Source organism: Hemitrygon akajei, chromosome 17, assembly GCF_048418815.1.
Source record: "Hemitrygon akajei chromosome 17, sHemAka1.3, whole genome shotgun sequence".
NCBI lineage: Eukaryota > Metazoa > Chordata > Chondrichthyes > Myliobatiformes > Dasyatidae > Hemitrygon > Hemitrygon akajei.
Genome location: NC_133140.1, coordinates 61,519,558 through 61,533,918, shown reverse-complemented (window position 1 = coordinate 61,533,918; position 14,361 = coordinate 61,519,558). Strand labels below are relative to the sequence as shown.

General features: G+C 39.7%; 1 protein-coding gene across 1 annotated transcript in view; it reads left to right on the top strand.

Annotated features, from left to right (window-relative positions):
* pmfbp1 (polyamine modulated factor 1 binding protein 1) overlaps positions 1-14,361 on the top strand; it is a 649,032-nt gene that overhangs the window by 484,297 nt on the left and 150,374 nt on the right. Inside the window, exons 21-22 of the mRNA XM_073070291.1 lie at positions 5,683-5,766; positions 7,250-7,417. Of these exons, the coding sequence (XP_072926392.1) occupies positions 5,683-5,766; positions 7,250-7,417 (252 nt within the window). The remainder of the gene's footprint in view (positions 1-5,682; positions 5,767-7,249; positions 7,418-14,361) is intronic.

The following is a 14,361-nucleotide window of genomic DNA, read 5'->3' as shown; positions in this document are numbered from 1 at the left end:
TCATTGATGACCTGTTTGATGTGTGGACCAAGAAAAATGCCTTCCTTAATCTTGGCATCAGTTATTCTGACTAGAAATATGAATTGAAATAACAAAAAACGGTGTTTTCAGAAAAATGGTGCATGATAGAGAAATTTCATGATGATTTTCATTATCAGCAGCCCAGAATCCTTAAGATACATCCAAAAGTACTCAAGAAGCAAAATCTTTGTTGTCCAGTGTTATGGAAGCAATGTTTCTACTAAAATTGGAATGAGTTTATTATTTCACATGCAACAAGTTACAATGAAAATCTTGTCTTACATACTGTTCATATAGATAAAATCATTACATGGTCCATTGAGGTAGAACAAGCTAAAACAATAACAATGCAGAATAAACTGTCACAGCTACATAAATATACAGTGTATGTAAACAAAGTGCAAGATCATAACAAGATAGATTTGAGGTCAGGAGTCCATCTGATTGAACAAGAAGTCCACTCAACTCCTAAACACAGCAGAATGTCCTTGAGCCTTGTGCCTCAGGCTTTTTGTAGGTGCTGCTTGATGGGAGAGCCAAAAAGAGAGAATGTCTGGGGTGGGTGAGGTCTTTGATTATGTTGACTGCTTCACTGAGGCAGTGAAAAGTACAAACAGCATCTGTAGAGGGACCACTGGTTTCCGCAATGTGCTAAGTTGTGTCTACAACTTTATGGTCATTTCTTGCAGTCATGTGCCATTATGCATCCAGATAGGATGTTGCATCAGTGAAAGTAGGTCAGGGATGACAGAGACATGCCAAATTTCTTCAGCCCCCTAAGGAAGTAGAAGCAGTGGAGAGCTTTCTTGGCCATAAAAGGAGTGCACCACTCCCCCTTCCTGAAGTCAATGGCCAACTCTTTTGCTTTGTTGACATTGAGGGGCAAGGTTATTGTCATGACACTATGAAACTAAGGTGTCTACCTCCTTCCTGTACTCCAGCTCAGCGGTATTTCAGTTGCAGCCCACTATGGTGATATCAGCTACAAAATTTGCAGATGCTAATGAACCTGAAATAATTAAAAGACTGAGGAAATGATACCAAGGTGATGTTTTTTGTAATGTGGAATCCACTAATTTTTTAGAAATTTTGAGAAACTAGGAAATGGCATGCAAATTTCAATGCCATTTTATGGAAAACTTCGGAGTGTTCTGAATACTGGTGAAGTTATAGAAGATTAGATGGTGGCTAATGTTGTTCTAGTGTTCCAGAAGGAGAGCAAGAACAGGCTAGGGACCTACAGGCTGGTGAACCTGACCAGATGTGGAGAAGTTACTGGAGGGAAGTCTTAGTGACAAGAGCTACCATTACTTGGATAGTCGAGGCTTGATCAGGAATAGTCAGCATGGTTTTGTACGTGGGAGGTCATGACTAACAAATCTTTTGGAGTCTTTCCTTTGATAGCAAAGCAGCTCAGGAGATAGCTGAAGGTTGAGCAGTGAATGGTGTCTATATGGACATTAGTAAGGCTTTTGACAAAGTCCTACATAGCAGGCTGATCTGCAAGATTATGGGGAGCTAGTGTGGTGGCTTCAGAATTGCTTCAGATTGGAAGCAGATGGTGATGGTTCAATGTCTGTACTGTAACTGGAGACCTGTGACTAGTAGGGTACCCCAGGGGCCAGTGCTGGGACCTCTATTATCCATTATTTATGTAAATAATATGGATGTGAATGTATATGACACAATTAACAAATTTGCTGATGATACTAAGTTAGGTGGTCTGTTGCTAGTGAAGCAGGTTAGAATGAATTACAAAGAGAGTGTGATCAGTTCGGAGCAAACACGAGGAAATCTGCAGATGCTGGAAATTCAAACAACAACACACACAAAATGCTGGTGGAACACAGCAGGCCAGGCAGCATCTATAGGAAGAAGCACTGATGACGTTTCAAGCTGAGACCCTTCGTCAGGGCTAACTGAAAGGAAAGATAGTAAGAGATTTGATTTAGTGGGGGAGGGGGAAATGCGAAATGATAGGAGAAGACCGGAGGGGGTGGGATGAAGCTAAGAGCTGGAAAGGTGATTGGCGAAAGTGATACAGAGCTGGAGAAGGGAAAGGATCATGGGACGGGAGGCCTCAGGAGAAAGGGGGAGGGGAAGCACCAGAGGGAGATGGAGAACAGGCAAACAACTAAATATGTCAGGGATGGGGTAAGAAGGGGAGGAGGGGCATTAACGGAAGTTAGAGAAGTCAATGTTCATGCCATCAGGTTGGAGGCTACCCAGCCGGTATATAAGGTGTTGTCCCTCCAACCTGAGTTTAGATTCATTTTGACAGTAGAGAAGGTCATGGATAGACATATCAGAATGGGAATGGGACAGGGAATTAAAATGTGTGGCCACTGGGAGATCCTGCTTTCTCTGGCGGACCGAGCACAGGTGTTCAGCGAAACAGGTGAATAGTTCACTGAAAGCAGCCATACAAGTCAACAGGGTGATAAAGAAGCTATTTGGCATGCTGGCTTTCATCACTCAGCAGCACTAACTTTAGGAATAGAGACGTTATGTTGCATTTATATGAGTCAATGGTAAAATTGTACTTGGAGCATTATGTACAGTTTTAGTCACCCACAATTGGAAAGATGTTGTCAAGCTGCAGAGGATGCAGAAGAGATTTACAAGGATGCTCTCTGGACTAGAGTGCATGAGTTATTGGGAGTGGTTGGCCTTTATGCCTTGGAGCATTGGAGGATGAGAGGTGACCTCATAAAAGTTTATAAAATCATGAAGGCTATGGATAAGGAAGACAGCGATTGCCTTTTCTCTAGGGAAGGAGAGTCCAGAACTACAGGGCACAGATACAAGATGTGAGGGGAAAAAAATTTAAAATAGACATGAGAGGTAACTTCTTTAAACAGAGGAAAGTAAGCATTTGGAATGAGCTACCAGAGGAAGTGATCAAGGCAGGTACAATTGTAACATTCAAGAGGCATGTGATTAGGTGCATGGAGGGGAAGAGCTTACGGGGTTATGGGCTAAACGTGGCAGGGAGGATACTGTAGTTGGTATGGACCAATTGAGCCAAAGGGCCCATTTCTCTGTAATATCACTTTTTTTTTTACTGCTGTATGAAGATGGTGCTATGTATTAATGAAAGCAAACAAAAAAACTTTTTAATACATCTTTTGTCTTCAAGATGTTTCAATGCACTTTAAAGCTAATTAATTATGAACTGTACTTAAAACTTCAATGTGCAGCAGGGTTCAATAAATAGTAATAAAATCTGCTTTGATATTATTGTTTGAAAATTACTCTTTTTCTATATTCTTGGACTCTACTTCATTAGAAGTTTTAAATTTTAAAGCTAATATGTGCAGTTATAGTTTCTTTTAAACATAGATACAATGAAAGAGTGGGTTATAATATCTGAAAAACACTTACAATTAATTTTTTAAAAAGGCTTATCATGACCACCAATTTCACAATGTATTACTTCTTAGTGGTAACATTTCATGAAGGATGAAATAATAAAAATAGTTTGCAATAAGTATTTAAACTGAATGTTCAGTATATCTATGGCACATTATATTTATAAAACTTAAATTTAGATTTAAGTTCAAAGATATTAACTGGCTTAAAATATACTTTACTGTTGATGCAACTGAATAAACATTCAAAATATTATCAGTTTGCTTTTGCTAAGTTAAATTTGAGGTAAAATTAATTTTAGTAAGTTATTTTTAATTCAGTTAGGTCTTATTACTTGAGTTTTGAAAATTGATAATAAGATACTCTTAGAAATTCATTAAAAATAAAGATTGGCCTAGAAGTTGTGCTGTCCGGTGAGCCAGCTAAGCTCATTTATCATCTGCTCTGGAAGCCCATTCTTACCTTGAGTGAGTGCTCTGGAATCCTAGCTCTTAGCTGATTGGCTAGGCTCTGTGCAGGGCCTTCCACAGCATAAATGGCATTCCCGCCCCCAGTATTGCTTTGCTAGCTGGTTCTTCTGCTTCTGCTTGGTACTGTTCAAGCACTGCCGAGCGGCTGTTATAACGCGCAGTCGGTGTGAACGGTGTGAGAGCTAAATTGTAAAGTGAGCTTTTTTGACTAGATCCCCTAAATTAATTTGATTGAGTCTATCTTTAAAAATATCAATGTCAGAAATACTGCGCAGGTCTGACAGCAGAAGATTCCACTCTCTTGTTGATCTTAGGGAGAGGGAGAACTGGTAGCAAATCTTGTTGAACGAAGGGGTTTCCAGTATGTAAGGTCCAGTTTGCTGTCGAGTTGAACTGACCCTGTGACGAATTTGGATGTTTGATGGAGTGATGTTATGAACTTCGTAACCGTAGTTTAGTACGTCAGTTTTCAAGTGGTTCCCATTGAAGTTTAGAGAGCATGCTGGTGACACTGGATTTCCTGCTGTAATCATTTTGCACAAAGCGAGCAGCGTGGCGTTGGATTTTTTCGATGGACTTCTTATTGTTAGCTTGATGGGGATCCCATATGGCCGCGCAATACTCAAGCTTTGGACGGACGAGTGTGTTGTATGCCTTGACCTTGACGGATTTACTACATGAGTGGAGGTTTCTTCGCAGGATACCCAGCATTTTGTTTGCTTTGGCTGTAATCTGATTGATGTGGCATGCCCAGTTAAGATCTTTACTAATTTCAACACCAAGATATGGGTGGTGGGTGACTGGTTCAAGAATCTTTCCTTTCATGTTATATGTCATGTTGATTAGTTTAACTTTGTGACTGTCATGCATAGCATAACATTTAGATGAGTTGAAGGACATTTGCCATTGAGATTCCCATTGACATAATGAATCACATAATGGTTAAGCCTCATCTCTTGGTCCTCGCCCTCCACTCATGCTTAAAGGCTACCAAGGGAGTTAAATGTGAAAGCCCATGTATTGAAACATTTAAAAATCCATTAACCGTCTAAAATACTACTTAAAGTAAAATTCTTAAACTTCAAATGTCTAGAAAACATTAAAATAATTAAATACATTTAAATCAACACAATTAAGTAAGATGGAAACTCTTACTTTTTTCAACTTCTCTATTGAAAGCTTTAAGGTCACCAGACTTGTTTCAGGTTGACCTGGTCCAAATTAAAAATGATTTTAAGTATAATTGAAAATAATGCTTTATAAAAAGGAAAAGAAATCTGATAAAGTCTTCAAAGAAGTTTGTTCTATTTGGAAGGAGTGCACTTTAGAAAATGTAAGGTTCTTAGAAAAAGTTTGATCAGCTCAGTTCAATATTGAATATGGAATGTTCCTGAGTTTTTTTTTCCCTATAGTAGTTTTAAAATGTCCTAAGTATATGCATTCTGAGATTCAAATGCCATGTATATTAATGACCTGGAGAAGAAACAGAGTACCAGGGATCCAAGTTTACACATAGTATGAAAATGGAAGGGCATATTATAATGAGGATATCTGGTCTCTACCTGCATATAATTAGGTTGAGTAAATGATAAAAACTTGACAGAGTTTAATGCGGCAAAGTGAAAAGACAAGAGGAATTGGAGATGACTCACTGAGCAAAACACACAACCTTTCTCAGCGCGACTCTGTCAGAGGAATCCAGAATGACACAGGTGTTCTTGTGTACAAATTGATAAAAGCTGTCATTCAAACTTTGTACAAATATGCTATTCTGAAATGCCTTTAATGAACATGGCCAAAACTGTTTGCTTTACGACAGATTCACATCAGGGATCAAACTATTCTGAAGCTGGAATCAGAGTTAAAAACTGCTGAGGAAAACTTGAGGAATGCAAAGGAGGAAGTAAGTGCTATGAAAGTTATTTCCCTAGGCTACTTCTGATGTCACCATTTTAGTTATTTTGAAGGACCAATGATTCAGGAAACTTGTCTTTTTTTAAATAGCTTAGGATAAACAAAGAAGTAGAAAAAAATAGTCCAAATTAAACTTTGGGAAATCCTTTATCATGCCCTAAAGTGATCAAACAAATCCCAGAAGATCAAGGTGCCACTTAAGAGACTGATTAACGTACAAGAGCACATTATACTCAGTGAAATGTGACTGCAAACTGGTTCTCATAAAGAAAACAGAGTCAGAACAAACAGGTATTTTTCCAGCTAGAAAGATGTAAGCAGTGAATAGCCCTGAGACACATGCGGGAGCCTGAAACATTGACCGTCCTTTAATTCGGCAGATGCTACTTGAGCAACTGAGTTCATCCAGCAGGTAATTTATGAGCCCAAAGATCAGCTCTGGGACCTCAGTTATTTACAATGTATTTTAATAGCCTGGAGAAAGATGCAGAGTATAAAATATTCAAGTTTACCCATAACATGAAAATTAGTAGACGGGCATATTGTGATAGGATATTTCAACTCTGCAACAGAATATAGGAAGGTTAAGTGAATGGTGAAAACTTAGAACTTGAGGTGGGAAAGTGGAAGAGGATAAAGAACCAAGTAAGAAGATTCACAAAGCAAGAACTAGAACCTTTATTTGCAAGATTCTAATAGAGGAACACACAATGATCCAGACGTTCCTCAGTACAAACTGCAACAGCTAGGTCACCAAATGAGATTCACTTGGCTGATTGCAGGGATGAAAAGTTTGTCCTATCACATGGCTGGAGAAATAAAGTCTATATTCTTTGGAGTTCAGGGGAATGAGGAATGATTTTATTGAAACTTTACCAAATCTTATCAAAGAACTCACCGTATTTTCATTCAAACTGTTGGAATAAATCAACAACATTAAAAGGTTGTCTTGTAATTAAGCTAAGGTTAAATCAGTGGGTTGCTGGGCAGCATGGCTTACTGTATTGGAAAGGTCCATTCCAGGCTGAATTGCTAAATAAATAAATAAAAATAACCACTACAACGCTCTTAAAGTTGGCCATTTTCCTTTTTTAGTTGTGTGGTGAACTACATATACCTGTCTGGACACGCCCCCTGCTGACTGCTCCTGTGGCTCCTCCCACAGACCCCTGTATAAAGGTGACTGAGGTCTGAGCCCGGTCTCTCTGTCTCCAGAATGTAATATGGTGGTCACTCACTGCTTGTTCCTTCTTCCAGTCAATAAAAGCCGATACCTCACCTTTACGTCTCAGAGTGAGTTATTGATGGTGCATCAAGTTGTTTTCCCTTTATTCAGCATTATTTAATGGAAGGAACTATATTTTGAGAAACAGTGACAGCAACCACTTTATCTTTTATTTTCTTTCCTCACTGGTTTTGAAAATTGTTATATACAGAAATTTCAGTAATTTGCTTGTTTGCTTGTCCTGTAGCTCACACTCCAGCAAGGCGTAGCAGCTAATTTAAAAGCAAAGGTAAAAACTCTACAGGCTGAAGAACAGAACTTACGCGAAGCCTGCAGAGAGCATGATAAGAAAATGCGTCAGCAGGAGAAGGCTTTACAGGACCTCCAGCATGAGAAGATCATCAGTGACCAGCAGGTGAGAGATAAGTTTTGGCATGATATGAAAAGTAAGGATCCTAATCAAATGGTGGGGAGCACCTATAAATTTATAGACAAAAATAAATTTATGAAAATAAAGTGAACAGAATCAGGTTTAATATCACCAGCATAAAGTTCGTCGTGTAATTTGTTGCTTTGCGGCAGAAGTACTTTGCAATACATAGTTAATAAAAACTATAAATTACCATAAGAAGTTTATATAAAAAAATAAATTAAATATGTAATGCAAAAACAAGGCAAAAAAATACTGAAGTGGTGTTCATGGGTTCATTGTCCATTCAGAAATCTGATGGCAGAGGGGAAGACAGTGTCCTGGACATTGGGGAGGCGAGTGCCATGATCGAGCTAGCAGAACTTACAGCATTCTGCAGCTTTTTCTGATCCTGTGCAGAAACCTCTCCATAACAGAAGGTGATGAAACCAGTTAGAATTCTTTCCACTGTATATCTGTAGAAATTTTCAAGTGTCTTTGGTGACATACCAATTTTTCTAAAATGCATAATGAAATATAGCCACTGTTGTGTCTTCTTTGTAATTGCATCATTACGTTGGGCCTAGGATAGATCCTCAGTGATGTTGACACCTAGTAACTTAAAACTGCTTACTCTTTACACTTTTGATCCCTTGATGTCAACTCCTGTGTGCTCCCTTGACTTCCCCCTCCTGAAGTCCACAATCAATTCCTTGGTCCTACTGACACTAAGTGCGAGGTTTTGCTGCAACTTCACTCAGGCAGCTGATCTATCTCACTCCTGTATGCCTCATCATTACTATCTGAAATTCTGCCAACAATAGTTGTGTCATCAGCAAATTTATAGATGGCATTTGAGCTTTGCCTAGCCACACAATTGTGGGTGTAGAGAGACTACAGCAATAAGCTAAGCCAGCCTTCTTGAGGTGTGCCAATGTTGACTACCAGCAGAGAGGAGATGTTATTTCCAGCACACATAGACTATGGTCTCCCGGTGAGGAAACCAAGGATCTAGTTGCAGAGGGAGGTTCAGAGGCCCGGGTTTTGGAGCTTGTTTATTAGAAGTGAGGAGATGATTGTGTTGAACAGTGAGCTGTTATCAATAAACAGCAGCCTGATGTAGGTATTGCTATTGTCTAGGTGATTCAAAGCTGAGTGAAGAGCCAGTAAGATTGTATCCACTGTAATCCTATTATGGCAGTAAGCAAATTACATCGGGCCCAGGTCCTTGTTTAGGCAGGAATTGATTCTAGCCATGACCAATCTCTCAAAGCACTTCATCACATTAGATTTGAGGGCCACTGGACAATATTTGTTGAGGCAGTTAACCCTCATCTTCTTGGGCACTGGTATGATTGTCGCCCTTTTGAAGCAAGTGGGAACCTCTGACTGCAGCAGTGAGAGATTGAAGATGACTTGAACAACTAGGTTAGCACAGGTTTTCAGATACCCACCAGGTACACCACCAAGGTCGGACACCTTGCAAGGGTTCACCCTCTTGAAAAATGTTCTGACGTTAGCCTCAGCGACAGAGATCACGTGGTCACCAGATGCTGCAGAAATTCGCACAGGTGTAGTTCTATTTCCCCTTTTAAAGCATGCATAAAAGGCATGAAGTTCATCTGGGAGTGAAGCATCACAGCCATTCATGATGTTAGGTTTCGCCTGGTTGAAATCTCCTGCAATGATAGGGAAGGCTTCAAGGTGTGATTGCTGATTATGTTGCTCAGCCTGACATTGGCCTTAGGTGGAATATACACTGCTACCATGACGGTAATACTATAATGGTATTTGTCAATATACTGTATATATTCATATCTAATATTCTTAGAAACATAGTTGCTGAAATGTTTGAGTCTCAATAAATTGTCCTGTAAGTAACAGCAGAGTATAAAGCTTCATAGACCTTTACATTTTGCTTTGAGTCATGCTCCCATTGTCTGGCCAATTGTGTTGAGAACAACTAAAAGTTTTTTAAAAAGGATTCTTGATCTCATTTTGTTTGATCTGTTTTGTATAAATTAGTCAAGCTTTGAATACATTTGGATTAGTTTCCAAACAATGTAGTGAAAGACTTCAGCCTTCTGTATACTAGATTGCTTGATGGGATGGGAGTTATTCACCACAATGAAGTCCACATCTTTTAAGGCTCTGAGTGCATAAGTAATTCTCAGTTCACTGTGCCCTTGTAACTTATTTTTCAAGCACTTTTCATATTCATTTATGTTCACCAACAACTTCTATTTTAGTTTAAGCAAAAGTGTGCTGCATCAGCATTGGATCAGTATCTGACATTAATAATGAATAAGATACTCTGCTGCCACAGTTATCTGGGGTATGCCAAGGGTTGCAAATCAATTTCATAAATTCATAACCCTCTTTCAGAAGAAATTCTTCCTCCTTTCAGTCCATTATTTACTAGTTTATACCCTCCTACCAGAGTAAACATCTTCATGGTGTCCACCTACCAAGACCTCTCTCATTTATCTAAACTCCAGAGAGTGTGGGCCGATCTATTCAATGTTTCTGTTCCCTTGGAGACAAAATAGCTTGCAGGTCTCAAAGTGTGAATTCACTAAAGACATATATAGTTGCAAGAAGACTTGCTTAAGCTTGTCCTCCAGCCCCCTTGCAATTAGGGCCAATATTCCATTTCCCTTTGAATTATCTGCAGTGCCTGAATGTTACCTACCTGCACTTTCTTTTCAAGGATGCTCATGTCTTTAAAGCAATCAAGCTATTTTCCATTAAGGAAAGAACAGGCAGCTGTGAGGCCATGAGGATCAGGCAACAATAGGATGAAATGACAGGGAGTTGTAAATGAGGAAAACATCACTTAAAAGATGACTTTACTAAATGATGGAAGGTCTTAATATTCCCTAGAATATTGAGCTCTACTGCAGATTGTACTCCCCAGAATATGGAGCTTGTCAACGGCATCAACTTTGTCTCCAACTTCTACTTTGCCCTTAAATTCACTTGGTCCATTTCTGACACCACTCTCCCCATCCCTGGTGACAAACTGTCAACCACTATCTTTTATAAACCTGCCAACTCGCACAACTATCTTGACTATATTCCTTCCTATCCTGTCTCTTGTAAAAATGCCATTCCCCTTTCTCAGTTATTTTGCCTCCACCATATCTGTTCCCATGATGAGACTTTTTTTTACCAGAATATCATAGATGTTCTCCTTCTTCAAAGAATGGGGTTTCCCTTCCTCCACCATTGATGCTGCCCTCATCCACATCTCCTCCATTTCCCAGACATCCCCCCTCACGGCACCTTCATGCTGCCTTAACAGGAATAGAGTTCCTCTTGACCTCACCTACCAACCCATGAGGCTCCACATCCAGCACATCATCAACATTCCTTATAACTTCTTTTTACAGATGCACAGACACCATTGCTCCAAGCAGGACATTTTTACACAGCCTGAAAACTGTGTTATACTTTAAAATTTTTTGTAATATTCATACTATGAATACTTAGACTGAAAATCGAAACATGACATACTTTTGATTTTATTTATTAATTGAAGGGTATAATAAAATATAGTACAGCAAAGAAAATCTTTCCCATTCTGTAAACATGTTCTTATCTGTCTTTATTGCAAATCCATTGTCTATAAACACTGTCCTGATTAATTTTGCATCCAGATGAAAGATATGTGTTAATTCTTACAAGATCATGAAAATGTTCCTCTTCTCATCTGCTTCTGGATTTACATTTTATTGAATTTATGAGACTGAATCCTCATTCACAGTCAGCACTAGAAGCTTGAAATGTTCAAGTTCTTTGTTTCAGAATCAGGTTTATTATCACTGGCATGTGACGTGAAATTTGTTAACTTAACAGCAGCAGTTCAATGCAATACATAATCTAGAAGAAAGAAAAAAATAAAATAATAAATAAATAAATTACAGTATACATATATTGAATAGACTTAAATCATGCAAAAAAACAGAAATAATATATATTTTAAAAATGTGATAGTGTCCAAGGATTCAATGTCCATTTAGTAATCGGATGGCAGAGGGGAAGAAACTGTTCCTGAATCACTGAGTGTGTGCCTTCAGGCTTCTGTACCTCCTCCCTGATGGTAACAGTGAGAAAAGGACATACCCTGGGTGCTGGAGGGTCCTTAATAATGGATGCTGCCTTTCTGAAACACCACATATTAAAGACGTCCTGGGTAATTTGTAGACTAGTACCCAAGATAGAGCTGACTAAATCTGCAGCTTCTTCCGGACCTGGGCTGTAGACCCCCCCCCCCCCCCCCCCGCCCCCCCCCCACCATACCGGACAGTGATGTAACCTGTCAGAATGCTCTCCACAGTACATCTATAGAAGTTTTCGATTTATGACATACCAAATTCCTTCCCTACTAATCTCCCTCATGCCACTTATCTCATCAAATGGATAGAAGTGCTGCATCTACCCATTCACCTCCATTCAGGTACTCAAACAGTCCTTCCAGAAGAATACTTAATCTGCAAATTATGTATTGGGGATTGTCTACCATATCCAATGCTTCCAATGCGTCCTCTTCTACCTTGGTGAGACCTGAAGTAGATTGGGGAATCACTTTGCTGAACACCTTTGTTTCATCCACAAAAAGCAGGATCTCCGTGTGGCCAACCATTTTAATTCCAATCTCCATTCCCATTCCAATATGTCCATAAGACCATAAAACATAGGAGCAGAAATAGGCCATTTGGCCCATCAAGTCTGCTCCACCATTTCATCATGGCTAATCCATTTTTCCTCTTGGCCCCAATCTCCTGCTTTCTTCCTGTATCCCTTCATGCCCTGACCAATCAAAAATCTTATCAACCTCTGCCTTAAATATACATACATACTTGGCTTCCACAGCTGCCTGTAGCAATGAATTCCACAGGCTCACCACTGTCTAGCTAAAGAAATTCTTCCTCATCTCCATTCTAAAGGACATTCCACTATTCTGAGGCTGTGTCCTCTGGTCTTAAACTCTCCCACCATAGGAAATATCTGGTCCATGGCCTCCGCTACTGCCACAATGAGGTCACTCTCAGGTTGGAAGAGCAACACTTCATATTCCTCCAACTTAATGGCATGAACATTGATTTCTTGAACTTCAGGTAATACTTTCCCCCTCTCCTTCCATTCCCCACTCTGACTCCCATCTCACCTCTCCACTTCTCCTCACCTGTCTATCTCCTTTCCCTTTCTCTCACAGCCCATTCTCCTCTCCTATTAGATTCCTTCTTCTCCAGCCATTTATCTTTTCCACTTATCAACTCCCTGCTTCTTACTTCCTCCCTCACCCATCTGGCCTCACCAATCAACTTCATGCATGTGTTTCCCCTCCCCCACTTTCTTATTCTGGCTTTTCCCCCCTTCCTTTCCAGTCCTGATGTAGGGTCTTAGCCCTAAAAGTCAACTATTTATTCTTTTTTATTGATCAGGTTCAAGTTCAAGCTCATTGTCGTCTGACTGTACATATGTAGAAACAAAACAAAACAACATTCCTCCTGACCACAGTGGACCCACAATGCATATATTACACAGCACATAAAACAAAATATTGCCACAAACAGTAAACAGCTCGCTGTCCTAGTGATGAGACTTCAGTGGTGCTGGGGTATTTATCAGTCTTTATATTTATTTATTTAGAGATACAATACAGTAACAGGCCATTCCAGCCCAACGAGCTGGCGCCCCCCAGTTACACCCAGGTGACCAATTAACCTTCTAACCCGCCCATCTTTGTAATGTGGGAGGAAACCAGAACACTCACGCTTTCACAGGTAAAAACAGAGCCTGGGAATTAGCCCCAGGTCACTGGCATTGTAAAGCATTATGCAAATTGCTACGCTGCTTGCCACCAACTCACAGCCTGGGGAAGAAGCTCGCTGCCTGTCCTTTTGAGTTCCTCCAGCATTTTGTGTGTGTGTTGCTTTAGATTCCCAATATCTGCAGAACCTTTAGTGTCTGTGGAAATAGCAGATCAGGGAGTTTAACTTTAGTCATGGAAAACCCGTTGAAAGTACAATGAATAATATGCAGTTGATGATTGGTTAGTTACAGTTACTAGGGAAGCTAGTTCTCAGTACCTGGTTCATTAATTTGATTGTATTCTTTAACCAGACAATTGGATAAAGATAACCCAGTCTATCTTGTATATCATAATTTTCAAAAAACTATTGCCAAAGTGTTGCGAAGGTGTCTGTTAACAAAAATGAGGCAATTAAATTGGATGTGAAGTGGTGGATCAACACAATGAGTACATCTAAATTTCTGTTATGAGTTGAGTTCAACTGAGCTCTGCATTGGGACTTCTGCTATTCAAAATGTGTTTGTCAAATGTGTTCATCAGTACATAGAAGTCCCAACGAGAGAGCGTGTGATGCTAGATCTGCTAATAGGGAATGAGACAGGGCAGGTGACAGAAGTTTGCGTCGGGGAACTCTTTGCATCTAGTGATCACTATGCCATTAGTTTCAAAGTAAATATGCCAAAAGATAGGTCTGGTCCACGGGTTGAGATTCTAAATTGGAGAAAGGCCAATTTTGATGGTATCAGATATGATCTGGCAAGTGTGGATTGGGACAGTCTGGTTTCTGGCGAATGTGAGGCCTTCAAAAGTGAAATTCTGAGAATTTTGTAGGTACTTGTCAGACTTATTGGCCTCTTGATGGCCTCCATCACTAGTTCCCTTCTTGCAATCTCAATCAGTTTTTGAGGATGGCCTGTACTAGGCAGATTTACAACTGTGCCATATTCTTTCCATTTCTTGATGATTGACTTAACTGTACTCCAAGGGATATTCAGTGACTTCTTTAAATTTACCATCTATAAATTTGCTGATGATACAAACATTGGTTGGTAGAATCTCAGATAGTAACAAGAGGTCCCACAGAAGTGAGATATGTTAACTAGTGGAGTGGTGTTGCAGCAACAACCTGGCA